The sequence below is a fragment of the Thunnus thynnus genome, chromosome 17, assembly GCF_963924715.1.
Source record: "Thunnus thynnus chromosome 17, fThuThy2.1, whole genome shotgun sequence".
NCBI classification, from domain to species: Eukaryota; Metazoa; Chordata; class Actinopteri; order Scombriformes; family Scombridae; genus Thunnus; species Thunnus thynnus.
Window position 1 is genome coordinate 25,994,861 of NC_089533.1, and position 16,430 is coordinate 26,011,290.

Consider the following 16,430-nt stretch of genomic DNA (forward strand, 5'->3'; position numbering starts at 1 on the left):
CAGTCTTTGAGGAGCTGAATTTTGTCTTAATGATAATTTTGTAATATCTGAGCAGGAACTAGTGCTGGTTTCAGTCTGACTTTCCCAGCTGTAGGAAAGAAGCAACTGCTGTCTTTGTGGCCTGGAAAAAAATGTCAGTGTTAAAAACATGGGGATGGGCTGTGAAATGCTAGCCTACAATTCCTCTTGATTTGCTTCAGTGCAGCAAATGAAAGTGAAATGTGTCAGTGAGAAAGATCCTGTCACTGCTAACACAAGCAGTACACTGTAGTGCTGCCTTTCTGTGTCTGTACCAGCCCTCCTGAGACCAGATGCTTCTCTGCACTATTTGCAAGAACCAGGATGTTGCTGGTTTGTGGTGAGTAAAACATGCTTAAAGATGATCTGCTGTTACTGGCTGTGTGTGGCTATGTGACCTCTACTTCTATTTTGGCTATGTCATAGCTACAGTATATCAAGGGCACAATTACTAACCTCAGTCTGTTCCACCTCTGATGGTCTTAAACAATAAACTATCAGATTATGCTACTGTGAAGGTTCTTAAATTGTACTAAATGCTTTGTTACAACCTGTAGGAGCCAGCTGGAAAGTTTACAAATAACTAAAAATGTTAACTTGTACGTAAAAGTTGTGTATGTGTATTTAATCATACATATTCAGCCTTTCAGATAGTTTGCTGCTGATATTCAGGTTGTAGCTGCAGGTTTCCAACATTAATGATTAAAATATCTGTACATTTGCTGGTTCAGCAAACAGAAAACAGATTTCACAGCACCTGTAGAAAGAGGTAGACAAGAGCAGACTTCTAAGTGTGGTATGAAATGGCCGTGGACTTGTTAGTAACGCTGGGTCACTACTGTACATAAGCCAGTTAGCCAGATATGCTAACATTTGCAGTTTATGTTAGAGCAGACAAACAAACTCTTACATTGCTCTTTCAGTTTTTGCCTTTGGAAAGGATGAAAAAAGAAACCTGTGGTGGCTCTGAGAGCTGCAACATAGAAAACATGTAAATAGACAAAACAAAAAGCAAATGAAGAAAACACCAATTTGACAACACACATAACATTTAGAAAAAAAAGAAAAACGAACCAAAAAAAAAAACAAAACGCTGCAAATTGAGAAAACACAGCTAAAAACAGAAAAGTGTTACAAATGCAGAAAGTTATCTGAATGACAAAAATGACAAAAATGCCTAAAATGACTTCTTCTTCTGTAGCTCACTTTTGATGAACAATCGCTGTCAGTGCTAATTGTGGTGACAAACACATTGTGTTTCCTGTGGCTGCTTCACAATAAAAGCCACCCTGTGTTTTGACAGTTGAACACTTTTAATGTGAAGCAGCAGCAGAAGGAAATCTTTACTTTGCATTAGCAGTAACTTAATATAGCTCTGATATGGTGAGAAATATACAATGAGGCTGTTATTAATTAGATAAACTTGTGCTTACATACATGCATTGTTTACTGTGAATCCCTCATGATATTGCCTCTGAATCCAGCGCTGCCATGGCAGACTCCACCACTACCAATAAAAGCCACTATATAGAGAGAAAATCTCTGAATTTAAATATATTGAATGGCTGTTGCAGAAAAAATGCAGTCCACAAATAGTATCAAAAATGAGGTTTGACTTCATTACAAAAATCTTAAGCATTAAAAGTTTAAGTAAATATACTGTATAGTAAAAATGTGGATGACATAATACACAAGACATAGGTAATAACTCAGAAGTATAGTGCTTGCTTAAAAGTGAGTTTTGTACACAAATGTGTTGCTTGAGTGTTGCAACTTTTGTTCCTTGCACATTATGGTTCCAGAATATTTAATGTGAGAAGAAGAAAAAAAAGAAGCAAATTACCAGAAAGAGAAAGAGGAAGTGATCCAGGAAGGACAAGCAGTGTGATATGTTTCCGTACAAGGCGGTTTTTAGTTCAGTTTTCTGTCGTCGGTACAACAGAGAACAGAGAAACCGTTGCTATTTGAGCCTGATGCATTTTCTAAAATGTCGTTCTAAAAAACTGTTTTTCTGTATACAGATTTTAGAAGAAGGAAGACTTTTGGAATTCACTTTAAAGATTCTTGACTTTGTTTCATTAAAATAGGAACCTAAATCAGAAAAAGGGCAATTTTCATCTCAGCACTTTTCAGCTTATATAATGAGCCATGTTGTGTTTTTTCTTTCCTATAGTCTATCTTCTCCTCACCTCAACTTCAACTGCTTCAGGTCAGTACATTCCTCTGTGTGATGCATAAAATCCTTTTTTAAGTGTTTACTTCATTTGTAAAATTTTGTGTGTTATGTCTTTTGTGCCTTATAGGTGATCAGATCAGATTAGCTGGGCCTGGGTCCACTCGGTGCTCTGGAAGAGTTGAAATCTATCACAGCTATACCTGGGGAACAGTCTGTGATGATGACTGGGACTTAAATGATGCTGAGGTGGTTTGCAGGCAGCTGAGCTGTGGGACATCACTGGAGGCCCCTCAATCAGCCCGCTTTGGTCAAGGAACAGGACAAATCTGGCTTGATGATGTGAGCTGTTCAGGCAGTGAAAGGTCTCTAACTGCGTGTCAACACAATGGATTTGGGACACACAACTGTGGACACGGTGAGGACGCTGGTGTCGTCTGTTCAGGTGAGAAACTTTGGAATAAAGTATTTATAATAACTGTAAACCTTTATTTATAACAGTTATGTCATCCAGTCAGTGTGGCTTCTGATGTGTGTTAATACTATTCAGTGGTGAAAAACAGCTGGTAACCACTTTCTGCAGCGTGTTTTCAGTATTGAATAGCAGCAAGTGCAAGTGCAGTAGCAAGTGTGAAATGTTTCTTAATCCACTGTTAATCAAACTGTAAGTGTGGATCGAGCATTTGATAACTGTGAAAAGCATTATATCTTACTGGCAGTTGTAACTATAGTAGTTTGTTTCTTCAACAGAAGAAACAAACTACTACTTGAGTGATACCAAGCAGGAATATTAATGACAACTTTTGCAAAATGTTTTCAACCAAAATATTTTCAGTCATGTATGTAGTACATACAACCTGCCTCTCTCTTACCACCAAACCAGACCTCAGGCCTCTTCACCTCTTCTGCTTTCTTCATGCATCAAGGCTGTAGCACAAGATGTGAGTGTGTGTGAAAAGAGCATCTGATAGCACAAACAGGACTATATAAGGAAACTCCCTTAGTACTTCTCTACAAATCTGTGGCTCTGGTCCCAAATACTGTTCAACTCTGACATGCTTGTGCCATATGAGCCTCCGCACATCTGGGGCTGGCCTACTGGCTGTCTCAAGAGTTAGAACAAAACACAGTGATCTTTCTATTTCACTTGATTTGAACTGCGCTGGTTTTTAAGTACTTTGTCTTTTTTTGCTTTATCTTTTATACTTTTTAAGTATTTTATCTTTTGTATCTCTTGTATGTACTTTTCCACATTTTGATTGTAAATCTTTTACCTTTACTGTATTTCTATTACTCTGTAAAGCACTTTGACTTGTCCCAGTGTATGAAATGTGCTATACAAATAAAGCTGCCTTGCCTTGCTTTTCATTAGAGCCTCTTTTCAAAGCCCTGCTGGTTCAAGGCTTCTGACATAAAAACCAAGTAACAGAAACTCTGACACTGTTTCCCTCCAAGATTCACCAAACTCTGCCACAAGTCTCAGAAAACCTACTTGTGAAATGGATAATATAATATCATGTATTGGAATCGTTTGTGCATGTTCATATTACTAGTGGTTGGTTTAGTGTTGATGATATCTGCATGTATCACCCTTTTTACTGCTAATAATGTTTGCTGTCATTTAATAGAATCAATAATAATGGTTTTGGTAAAACTGCTCCAAGATACACACACAAGAGATACTTGTTCTATCCATTAATAGTTTGTCTTCTGTGTTCTGTGCCTAGGTGATCAGATCAGATTAGCTGGGCCTGGGTCCACTCGGTGCTCTGGAAGAGTTGAAATCTATCACAACAACGTCTGGGGAACAGTCTGTGATGACAACTGGGACACAAATGATGCTAAGGTGGTCTGCAGACAGTTGACCTGTGGGACAGCTGTAAGTGCCCCTCAATCTGCTCTTTTTGGTCAAGGAAAAGGACAAATCTGGCTTGATGATGTGAGCTGTTCAGGCAGTGAAAGGTCTCTAACTGAGTGTCAACACAGAGGATTTGGGACACACGACTGTGGACACGGTGAGGACGCTGGTGTCGTCTGTTCAGGTGAGAAAACATTTTAATCACTTACATGATATACTGTATGTTATAATAATATAAAAACAGACTGATTGGCAGTCTGAGGGGCCATGTGACACAATACTGATCACTTTAATCTCAAAGTGTTACATACAAGGAGACACATAGTTGCAAAATGACTCTTTTCTAATTTACCAGAAAAGCTACACTGACAAGATTTTTATAAAGTCTGCCCAATGTTAAGCTGACGTTTAGGAAAACCAAGCAGTTCCCCAAAGTGGACCAATATAGAAAGTGTTTTTCATTGTTACTGTTAAGAAACACTGTTAAAGGAATTCTCCACTGATAGTCTATCCTTGAACTATCACCCAAAGAACATTTTCTCCAGTGCTGCAATTTCATTAAAAGTAATAAACAAAATTTAAAGTAATTAACAGTTTGAGACTCAAAGAGGAAAATTTCATAAAAAAAGTAAACATTTGATAAAAGTTCAAAGGTACATATTCTGCTTTTTGTGGTTTTCTGTTATTTATATACTGCTGTCGGATGTTTATGTTAAACATGGTCAAAGTTCCAAAACTTGAGGTGAACATAAGTAAAAAATACTCCCTGCAAGTCAAAAGCCAGGGCTTCAACCTACCCTGAACACTTCGTCTGCATAGTTAATTCTACTTCCTCCTCATGATGAGGTCAGATATGCTCACAAACGCTGTCTGTTCTGTAGCCTTGGTTGCTAAGGTTATTGCTAAGGTCTTTTCATGTGTTGTTTACGTTGTCCTCTCTCATATCTTGGAATCACATTCCAGCTCAAACATGTATGGATGTAATTGAGAAGTTTCCATCACTAGTAAAGAGGGAGAAAAAGAAATGAAATCCTACTGCTACTACTGCAGTATGTGTATAACCTCTTGAACCACATGAAGTCAGTCAAGACACAGTTTTGGGGATCTAACCAATCAGAACAGAGTGGGCTCATTGAGAGGGGACCTTAAAGAGACAGAAGCTAAAACAGCCTGTTTCAGACAGAGGCTGAAGTGAGGGGCTGCATAAAGGCAGTATGAGATAAATAAATCATGCAAAGATATTCTAGGAGAGCCCCAGAATATAATTATGGTATGTAGTAATATGTCCCCTTTTAAAAAAAGAAAGAAAAGAATATCAATTTGTGTGGCAGAACTTTGTTTTGTCTTCTTTCCTCTCCCGTTAATCATGCCATGACCCCTCATATTTATCTGATGACCTATTGGAGGGGCCTGACCTCTAGGTTTGCAACCACAAGAATAAATTACTTAAAGTAGATTACATCAACTGCTTACACATTGACGCAACCGTATTACAATCTAATAATACAATATACAGAATATATCAGTGCAGAAGCAATACTTTTTAATAATACTTTAAGTACATGTACTACTTGTTTAGTTTCACTGAAGTTGGATTTTCAATGCAGAACATTTATGTTTTATATCTTTTTATTGTCACTGTATATAAAAAGTAAATGATCACGACTCCCCTCAGAACTTGTTAAGAGGCTGAAATATAATAAAGCCAAAAGAGAAGGGAGTGCCTTATACATATATTTTTTTATTATTTTCCATAATTTATCATGAATCCAATTTAAGGATTGGTTAAACAAAGCTTGTGACTTGGTGATTATTTGATAGTTGATGTGTGTCAAATTCTGCCCACAATAGTTGCCTCATGCTAGTTGTGGTTGTTTCACCACTACATGCTCACTGAGCTCTGAAATAAAAGGAAAAACAAATGTGAATCAAGGATATAACACTGAATACTCTGACTCACATTGATTACTGTGCTATTTTTTTCAGTGGATGTCCCAAAGCCCAGCATCTCCATGAATCCTACTGGTGAGGTTAGCTGGGGTCAGAACGTCGGCATCACTTGTTCAGTCTCAACTCAAGTTTCAGGTGGAACATTTATTCTGAAGAAGACCTCAGGTTCATACAGAAAGACTCAAACATCAAGTACCAACTCTGCTACCTTCAACATCCCTAATGTGAACTTTGATAATGAGGGATCATACCAGTGTCAGTATGAGAAAAGCATTTCAAGTCAATCATTCAGCTCCTCCCCGAGTGACTCCACCACACTCTCTGTTACTGGTAAGATCTAAGTCTTGATGTTTTATTCACTTGTGTTTATAATCAATGGAAATCAAGCAACTTCATAAGAGTGCAGAATATAAAGCTCAGCTCAAAGGCAACACATTTAATACTCTTATATTGTGTTGCTTTTTCAGTGAGCTTCCCAAAGCCCAGCATCTCCATGAATCCTGCTGGTGAGGTTAACTGGGGTCAGAACGTCGGCATCACTTGTTTGATCTCGACTCAGGCTTTAGGTGGAACATTTATTCTGAAGAAGACCTCAGGTTCATACAGACAGACTCAAACATCAAGTACCAACTCTGCAACCTTCGACATCCTTGATGTGAACTTTGATAATGAGGGATCGTACCAGTGTCAGTATCAGATAAGTGGTTCAAGACAAAACTTCAACTCCCCTCTAAGTGACTCTGTCAGACTCTCTGTCACTGGTAAGAAAAGCAAATTAATCAATACATTAACTCATAAAACAAACAAGAATCACACAACAGTAGTGCAGCAACACCATCAAATCTGTCTGAAAACATCACAAGATAAAAGGCATTAGCGTCATAACAAAACAAATTATGATGCATTTTGGTGTGTTTTTGCTGTCATGTTTAAAAATTGTGTTTCAAAAAGTTATTGTTGAAAGAACTCAAAAATACTATATAACCAGCACTAGAAGTAATTAGTATTAGTAAGAGTGAAGACAATCCTAAAATCTCCCTTCAAAATATTTTATATAGCTGCTGAAAAATTAAAGTGACATGTCATTAAGGATATAAAAACCTAAAGAACAAGAGGAAATGGACATGTTTTAGTATAAAGTGAGAAGTCAAACTGCAACTGGAATGTCGCTTAAGTTTCAAAATAGAAATCTTAACAAATAACCAGTCAAATGGTTTCCAAGAAGGTTCATTGTTATTCTTCATTGCTTTGTTTTCTGAGGTGACCCCAGAGATTTCACTGTTTTCCATTGATAAGTGGTTCCCTTTCTGTTGCACATTGCAATATGGAACAATAATGTCCATAAACACCACACACACAAAATCGCATTGTCTTTGTCTGCATTCTGGCAACAATTATATATTTTTTTTTTACTGTTTTGAGTTTAATGAGAAGACCGATCTCATTTTCACCTCTCTGTACAAAGACTTGGAAGCAGTCAAGCTCTATGAAAAGCAATAAAAAGGAAAATTCTTATTCTTTATTTGGATCCCTATTAGCTGCCACTAAGGTAGCAGCTATATACCTATAACACATAGTTATTTAAAAAACTAAACATTACAACAGATCAGATTGTTTAATTATTATTAGAAGAAGGCATGTTAGTAAATGGAACAGCAAGAAAAATATAAAAGCCCTCTGGATATGTTCAAAAGTATGTTTTTTTTTTATTAATTCTGTCAATTTTTTCTCCTTTCACTATTTTATTAGAATAATAGTATTGTAAAATTCTTAATTGGCATTTAAATGATAATTTTAAGATGTTTTGCCAATATTTATTAATACATAAGCAAACTAATTTTATTTAACATTTATGTTTTTCAAAGCAAATCAGTGTATCGAATGATAATAATCATCAACTAAAAAGTCTATAATTATTCCAGTGCTACACACACTTTTCCAAGTGAAAATCATAGTATCATCACTTATCCTCGGTTCTTTGTTTTTACCTTCATTTTTCTTTCATTTTTAGAAAAATGCATTGATATTAGTCTTGTGAAATGTTTTTTTTAGAATAATTTAGCTCGAATATCCAGAATTCAGAATAAATCTCATCTTTGCTGATTTAAAAATGTATATTTTTTAAATTTACATTTTTAAAAAATGTATATTTTTTAAATCCTGTGTACCCTTTTTTCTACCCAGTGAGACTGCAGCAGCCCAGCATCTCCCTGACGTCTCCTAATGGAGAGCTGGTCTGGGGTCCTGAGGGTGCAGAGGTCACCAGGAGTTCCAGCTTTGTCTTCACCTGCTCCATTAACTCCATCTATCGTGAAGGCCATTTCTCTCTCATCTTCTCTGGCTCCAACGTTAATTACACAAAGCCAGCAGTCAACCTCTCAGCCTCCTTTAACTTCCCTGAGGCTGAGTATGAACACCAGGGCAACTACAGCTGTGTTTATGAAGTCACTCTGTCTGGGCAGAAGTTCAGTTCAACAGAGACAGCACCGATTATTGTCATCATTAAATGTAAGTAGACTGTAGAATTTAAACTACGCATTGTTATATTTTATGAACAATAGCTGAATGATACATTTGCCAATGTACCAGAGTCACATAACCTATTTATATTGTTAACTTAAACACAACTAAATATGCTGACTGACCCACTGGTGCTAACTACTCCTCATACCCTTTCAGTATGCACACTGGAAGATAAAGTTTGTGGGTTTGCATACATACTGTAATTATCAACCACCGAAGTTTTGGTTCAGGCATGATCTCCTTCCATTTATCCTCCCACCACACAGAAAAGCCTTGATATAAATTAGAGAACAACATAGAGACACACACACACACACAGAAACAGGAACACACAAAACAGAGCGTGGGCGAGCATAAAAACGAAACTAAACAAGAAACAGAAACTGAACTTGTGTGGTCTGTATTCTATTGTGTTTATTTACTAAATAAAAAAAATACAAATAGACCTTTCAGCAAACAAATGGCCTTATACTGATTTCATGTACTGCTGCGTGCGTAAAGATGGTGGTGACAGTTATTGTTGTTAGGTGAATGGTTGAGTAGTGATGAGAAAAAACGCAGTACGGACTGTGCCATGTTCACTGAACCTAGGATAGAGGGTGTCGTGCTGTACAGATTGTAAAGCCCTTTGAGAGCTGACTTTAGTTTACTTGACTGTAATGTTACATAATTGTTTTTCATTGTTTTTTGCCCCAAAACCCCAAAATATTATTTCCTTGTGACCTGGTTGCAAATGTTTGATGGTCTGCCACTGGTCCATGGGCGGGGGACTGGGAGTCTTAACATCATACATAGTTTCAATGAAGAGATAAAACAGGATGAGGCACAATATATTCAATACTGTCAGACAGAGTGAAGTATTCTACCTTAACCTTAAAATTCTATCTAACCTTAAAAAGCTATTTAAATGGAAATTTTAAAAAAGGGAAAAACTGGATGTTAGGTTAATGAAGCACTTTCTTGGATTAAATTTTATTTCATTAACAGCGACCAAATAGTCCCTCCTGTACAACACTGGGATCCACCAATTTACCTTATTCTTACACAATCCGTTTACGGTCTGTATAGAGCAGTGATTCTCAAAGTGGGGTCTGGGGACCCCCAGGGGTCCTTAAGAGGGTTCCAGGGGGTCCCAAGCAAAAAATGGAATAATTTATTTTCGCTATAATTCCATCCATAAGTAACACAATGACAGAATGTCTGACTATTTTGGTCAAGGGTTTTATAGACTTTCTGTAATAAAATATCTAAAAGCAAAAATCCTATCACATCGGGGACCCTTGGACAAAATCTTATCAAATGGAGGTCCATGGTCTATTTTGTGTCAGTTTAGGGGTGCTTGACAGGAAGAAGTTTGAGAACCACTGGTATAGAGGACCTGTCTGCAGACTGTTCTGGAACTAAAGTGCAAGTGTATGCAGAGGATGCAGTTTTGTATAGTCATGAAAGACGGAAAAAAGAGCAAATAAATACCATATAAAATATCTCTAAATGGTTAACTGCTTCCTCATTGCACTCAAACACTACATTACATTAAAATTTTCTAAACGTAGGCCTATGTATTGTTGTTAAGGTGTGTTCACACACAAAGAAACTCAGTTCTACAAAAAAACAAAAAACAAACCAACAAAAAAAATTATTCATATACAACTGTGTGAATGACCCAATGTGTTAATCCTGAAGAGGGTTAATGCCTGGGACTCCCCCCAGTCAGTCAGAACTGAAAAAGTCTTTAGGATGAGAGATGATTGGTTTTCAAGAATGTAAAGCAAGTCCAGTTGAGTTTGGATGACTGAGAATGTTGACAGACAACTGCAGGTGAGCCAAACAGTAGTGAAGTACTCTCATAAAAAAGTGTAGAAGTTCTGTCAGTGAAACGATCTTGCAGCAGTTACTTGTGGAGTAAATTATACTTGTAGAGTATCAGGTATGTTTTGAAGAACGAACATAACCTTGACTATGTTTTTTCCTCCGATAGTGCCGCTGTTGCTGCTGATGTCTTCAGTAGCCGCTGGGAGTCTGTTGCTGCTCCTGCTGGTCTTGTTGGTGGTCTGTTTGGTCCGCAGGAGAAGACGACAAGCCAAACAGCCCGTAGCCCTCGCTCTGACTCCAGGTCTGTGCTCACCAGGATACACAATTCCTCAGTTTTCAATACACACTGTCATCCAAAGAATTTTGTGCTTTTAACAAACTGATTTCACATTCATGACACATTTTTGTTCCAATGATCGGGTTTCCAGTGGCTGTCAGTGTTGAGAACCATTACGGCGATGATGAGGATGAGGAGGAGGAGGAAGACTATGAGAACGTTGAGCCAGTGAGCACCAAGATGAAACTCAAAGAGCAAGCATGCGGAGTGGAGGAAGAGGAGAGTGATGATTATGAGCAGCCAGAGAGTGACGAAGGTCATGATTATGAAGACGTGGACAGGGATGTGAATTACATAAATGCCGAGGAGTTCTGTCACAGTGTAGAGGACGAAGGTTATGATTATGAAGACGTGGACAGTGATGTGAATTACATAAATGCCGAAGAGTTCTGTCACGGTGTAGAGGACAACGAAGAGGAAGAAGATGATGAAGAAGAAACCAGTGATGATGAAGATGACTATGTAAATGTAGGCTAAGCTAGTCATTTAGCTAGACACTGAGATTGGACTTTATAGTGAAGCAGGAGACATCTTATGCGCAGCAGTTAAACTTTTTGAAATGAAAATATATTTGTATATTCATTGATTGTGGATTTTTCAATGAGAATGAAGGAGTAGATGTAATTTTGAGGATTTTTTTAACATGGTAACTGAACAATTTTTCTGAACAAAACATGGTTATTATTTCAAGCTTATTCGTGTTTTTATATTTCTTAAAACATGTCCGGAGGGGATCTTTAATCTTATGTCGAATTGCTTAGTGTTATTGACATATATATACATATAAACATACTATAATTATTGTGTCAAATGACATTTTTTATGATCAGGCATAATGTTATCAGAGTTTCGGGTTGAGGTGTGGAGAAGTGGATCAGTAATGAAAAAGTGTTTTTCTTTTGCTGGGTAATATCTTTGTTGTTGTTGTATGAAATCATTTGAAGAAATAATTCAAATACATAAATTGTACATTTTTATTTTGAAATATTGTTTTAAAGGCTACATCTAAAGTGATTAATGTTGAAAACATAGCTTACTTATAGATACCTATTTTGTTTAAAAAAAAATTCTTAATGAAGTCATTTGTTTTCTTGTCCATCTCTTTGCACATGCACATACACACACATAACCCAGATATAACCATGGGGAGTCTTAAGCAGGATGGTCTCATACAACCATAAATACTGACCAGACTGGTGGTGTAATAATAGTCCAGTAATTTATAGCTGAGGAAAAGGCAGCCATCTTGAACCTCCCTTTCTATTTCTGTTCCTGGCATCCCTTGGTTCACTGACACACTTCCTTATTTTTGCAGTAGCCCTCTTGATGACTCAAAGCTGACTATCTGTCTTTTCTTCAGTCTGATGATGTCTTAATCTGTCCCACTTTAGTCAAAATCTTTGTATCCACATCATGACCATAAACAGATATCACATTCCAGTACAACTAAAACACAAAGCCATAAAAGTGACAACACCTCTGTGACCCTGTCAACAAAAACTAAACACATTTTACATTAGTAATATTAAATGCTTAGCAGTTGTATTAGGTTACATTGAATTCATCCACACCAACACTGTTGACAAAATGTTCAATTGATTAAACAAAAATATATAGAAACAATAGATAGATTGATATAAATTTGTCTATTTTGCCTCAACACACTGTGACAAGCAGAGGTGGCAAAAACCACAATGAGCCAATCACATGCGAGCTACATCACAGTTTGAGCCAATGATGTGGAGGCAGGTTTACGGTATGATGCCTAGGCAGCCACAAATAGATATGACACAGGCACCTTGTAATGTTAGCACACTGTCCTCACACACACACACACACACACACACGCACACACACACACACACGCAGACAGACTCTCTAGGGGATGTTAGTGCACTGAGCTCATCCCTCGAAGAACCAGTGATGAAGCCTTGTAACCTGAGACAAGAGAGGCTTCGCTCACACTGCTGGTCTGCAGGCTCATTTCTGAACAGCTGCTCAGGTCTGATTTTTGCATTTCAGTTTGCATCTGTTCAGAGAAAAATGTAAATAGAGCATATAACACATACATAATGAAAACGTGTGTGAGCTGTAACAGCAGCAGAAGACCACACATCTGTTCTAATACCTACACTTTCAACTTGATTTGAACATATTTTAGATAAGTGAAACTTTTCAATTAATGGCATCTCATCAGCAATAAAGTGAATTTCAGTTTTTTTGTCTTGTTGTCCAAACTAATACTAGCTTGGATGACAACATTTGTCATGGCAGCTCCGACATACTATAGTTTCAGCATATATTCTGTAAATGAATAGTTTGCTATTTTGGGAAATATGCTTATTCACTTTCCTGCTGACAATTAGATAGGAAGTTGATACCACTCTTGTGTCTGTAGGCTAAATATGAAGCTACCACCAACAGCTGGGTTAGCTTAGCATAGCACAAACAAGGAAATAGCGCCTGGCTGTGTCCAAAAGTAACAACATCTGCGTACCATCCAACCCATAAAACGACTATGTGTCTGTTATGTCTTGTTTTAAATAAATAAGATATGACAAGATGTTTTAAATAAACAAAATATATAATGTTTTGCAGTAATTATTGAGCTTTAGAGGCAACATAATGTCTACCTGGATGAAAAGTTCTGCACGGTAAAAATGAAATACAAAATTTTAACTAACTAACCCGTAATTTTGACTCAACAGAAGTATATATATATTTTTATCATGCAAAACATTTATTTTTTCCCTTTTCCTGGTAGAAATGGACTTCCATACAGGCTAAATTAAACCTTTTATGTCAACATCAATGGACACTGTCATTGAGATGGTGTAGAATTAAATGTTATTATAAACTTTACAATCTTTCTTTAGACCCTCCAAGTGTTTACTACATACATTTGTAGGCCTACTATTTTATTCTCATTAGCCATTTTGTCCCTGTACATGCATGTCATTGTCTTACCCTAAATTCAATGACTCATGTCATACATTGTTACCATTTTCAGGAACTATTTATCTAATGTCCACATTTACAAAATTATCTCAGTCTTGACAGAATGTTCCTCCTTGTTCTCCAAATCCAAGTAGAGAATGTACATTTAGCTTAAGAACCTCTGTAACTAAAAGTAAAATATTATAATAACTTGATAACTTGAAGATTATCTTGATATCATCTAAAATAACTCTTTGTTGCAAGAAAAAATCAGCTGTCCTTTCTTCATTAACCATCAGAATAATATTGTTCTCAGTCTTCTGTTTTGTTTTATGTTATACTAATTTCCATTGGGATGTACATTCTTTTTTTAATCCAGTGACACAAAACTTGACATTTAATAGTTGGTTAGAGTCTACTTAGTAACTATGCAGAAGTCAAATCTTAAAAAGTACAATTTTATTGGCTTAAGCCTGAACCTGAACTGCCTATTACAGTGGATGCTGGATCTAAAGAGGTTATGATATATACTGTATATATGTTATATCCCATCTGTTCAGGATGAAAACTGAAAACAAACAGAGTTTTGGTAGCCATCAAATATTTAAAATCACACACACAAATTTGGAAGGAAACAATGATATCCAGTTAAATGTCAGTATCACATAAACCTTTTTTACACTTGCTGGAGGGTTTGTTTGTTTTGTTTTGTTTTTTTGCTTTCAATAAAGTGTTTCAGTTTCAGTTATTTCACACAAATTAACTCTTTTCACTATCATCCCAGATATTCTTATTCTGCAGAATTAAAAATGGCCAACAAGCTAACCATTTTTATATTCACACACTTTAGAAATCTGTATCTGCATCATATATTAAGAGAGAAAAGAACACAATTAGGATAGCAGTGTGAACATGGCCACATGCACACAAACTCAAACAGCCAGGAGTATGACCATGAGCTGTCTTTAGCCTTTTGATGAGTTGCAGGGCATTCCTGACCTCGCTGGCACATGCGAACTAACAGCAGTGAGCTCATGGGTTGTAAATAGCTCAGTGGGAGGGACGAAGCAGGGCAGCTGGAGTATATAAAGGAGAGAAGTCTTGTGTGATGTCCCAAACTACTTGAAAGAGGACTAACAACACAGAAGAAACTTAAGAGACTCTCAGCTCTTACTCTTCACTGGAGCCTGGAGATATCAAGTCTGAGAAGGGGAATCTGAAGAATCTCAAGCCAAAGCGGCAAGGATACGCAACACTCATAGCTTGCCTTATAAACAAGGTTTTTATCAAGAACTGTCTTCTGACATGATGTCCCAGCACGCAGCCTTGAACAGCCTGTTCGGCAATGACCCTTTCTTCAGCCAGGAGCGGCTGTTGTGGCCGCTGCATCATGAGTCTCTCTCCTCGCTGCAGCAAGACTTCTTCAACCGCAGAGTCACGCTGGCCAACAGCCTCCTGAGGGAGCTTCACAGTGGGCCCCACCTGCTCAAACTTAGCCCTTTGCCCTTCATTTCCTCCTCTTTCTCCAGGTATGTACAGTAACTGGCTATCTCAGAAGTAGCTACACCTTGCCTGGCTTATGTTTTAGACCAGTAGAGTCAGGGAGCTGATTTTGATCCAGATTCTGATTCTCTTTCAGGCTGAGTGACGGTAAAGAGCAGCTGAAAGAAACTCCCAGCTCAGAGCTGCAAAAGGAAGCCCTGCAGGATACAGAAAACAACAGTGACCTCCTGGTGACCCTAGATGCACGCGGTTATGCTCCCAATGACATCACAGTCAAACTGGAGGGGCGCAGCCTGGCAGTGGTGGCCATGAAGCAGGCCGGAGCCGAGGAGACTCAGTCCTGCTCCTCCTCCTCCTCCAGCGCTTCCTTCTGCTCCTCGGCCTCCTCTCAGATGGGATTTGCCCAAAAGATCGACTTGCCCCCTCACCTGGATCTGTCCGGCCTATCCTGCTCCCTGATGGATGACGGACAGCTGCGTATCCACGCCCCTGTGGCCAAACAGCCAATCAGTGAAGAGCATGAGGTGCCCATTCGGTTCAGGACATCGTTGGAATTTCCCATCACCAAGGACAAGACAGAGGAGGACCACAAAAACTAATACACACATGACCTTAAATAAACATGCATATGTTTTTATGCTCACACACACACACGCTTCCACTAAAAGACTGTCTACAATGAGCAACGTTTACGATAACAAAATGAAGAGATTATTTATTTTATAATTGTTTGTAATTTGTATAATTTGATGAAACAAAATAAAGTTTTTGATTTTCAGAAAATAATATTTGTAGCCTACATTACTGTGTACATGGGGCAGGGATTTATGAAAGAAATAGATAAATAAATATATAATGGCCTTGTGTGACCATATGATGGCGCCAGCATTCTATTTACACAGAGGACAGACACGCAGGAGGAAGGGAGTGAGGGAGACAGAAAGTGGAGGGAAGAATAAGATAAAGTCCTAACTGCTAGCAGTGCATTAAACTCCCCTCAGGTGACTAAATTACTAACTTTAAAAGGTTCCAGTGACATTTGGTTTCATGGGGAGAAGTTATTTGTTGGCGCGCCGCAGCAGGTGACAAAGAAAAGCAGCAGTTGAATGTTTTATGAGTCCTGCCCTGAGGGGCTCACAACAGAGGAGAGAAGAAATAAAGGCATTAGGAGAAAAGAAGTGGAAATGCCAGAAGAGAAGAGAAGAGAAGAGAAGAGAAGAGAAGAGAAGAGAAGAGAAGAGAAGAGAAGAGAAGAGAAGAGAAGAGAAGAGCAATATATATAATTGATATATATATTAAATTTATAACTTTTAATATAA

The 16,430-nt window shown here is 37.7% G+C and overlaps 2 protein-coding genes across 3 annotated transcripts in view; both read left to right on the forward strand.

Annotated features, from left to right (window-relative positions):
• LOC137201098 (deleted in malignant brain tumors 1 protein-like) overlaps nt 1-11,728 on the forward strand; it is a 45,513-nt gene extending 33,785 nt beyond the window's left edge. The window contains exons 1-9 of one of the 2 annotated variants that reach the window (XM_067615992.1): nt 220-358; nt 2,192-2,227; nt 2,322-2,636; nt 3,919-4,233; nt 6,036-6,329; nt 6,467-6,760; nt 8,184-8,507; nt 10,501-10,635; nt 10,763-11,725. In XM_067615992.1, coding sequence (XP_067472093.1) covers nt 343-358; nt 2,192-2,227; nt 2,322-2,636; nt 3,919-4,233; nt 6,036-6,329; nt 6,467-6,760; nt 8,184-8,507; nt 10,501-10,635; nt 10,763-11,148 — 2,115 coding nt within the window. In that variant the 5' untranslated portion in view covers nt 220-342 and the 3' untranslated portion in view covers nt 11,149-11,725. Of the gene's footprint in view, nt 1-219; nt 359-2,191; nt 2,228-2,321; nt 2,637-3,918; nt 4,234-6,035; nt 6,330-6,466; nt 6,761-8,183; nt 8,508-10,500; nt 10,636-10,762 lie in introns of those variants that run through there. The other variant, XM_067615990.1, reaches the window with a different exon arrangement.
• Nucleotides 11,729-14,715: 2,987 nt separating this feature from the next.
• On the forward strand, nt 14,716-15,897 carry hspb9 (heat shock protein, alpha-crystallin-related, 9). Its single transcript, XM_067616005.1, has 2 exons — nt 14,716-15,137; nt 15,248-15,897. Exons 1-2 carry the CDS (start codon nt 14,914-14,916, stop codon nt 15,708-15,710), a joined length of 687 nt encoding a protein of 228 aa, XP_067472106.1. The 5' UTR covers nt 14,716-14,913; the 3' UTR covers nt 15,711-15,897.
• The last annotated feature ends 533 nt before the right edge of the window (nt 15,898-16,430 follow it).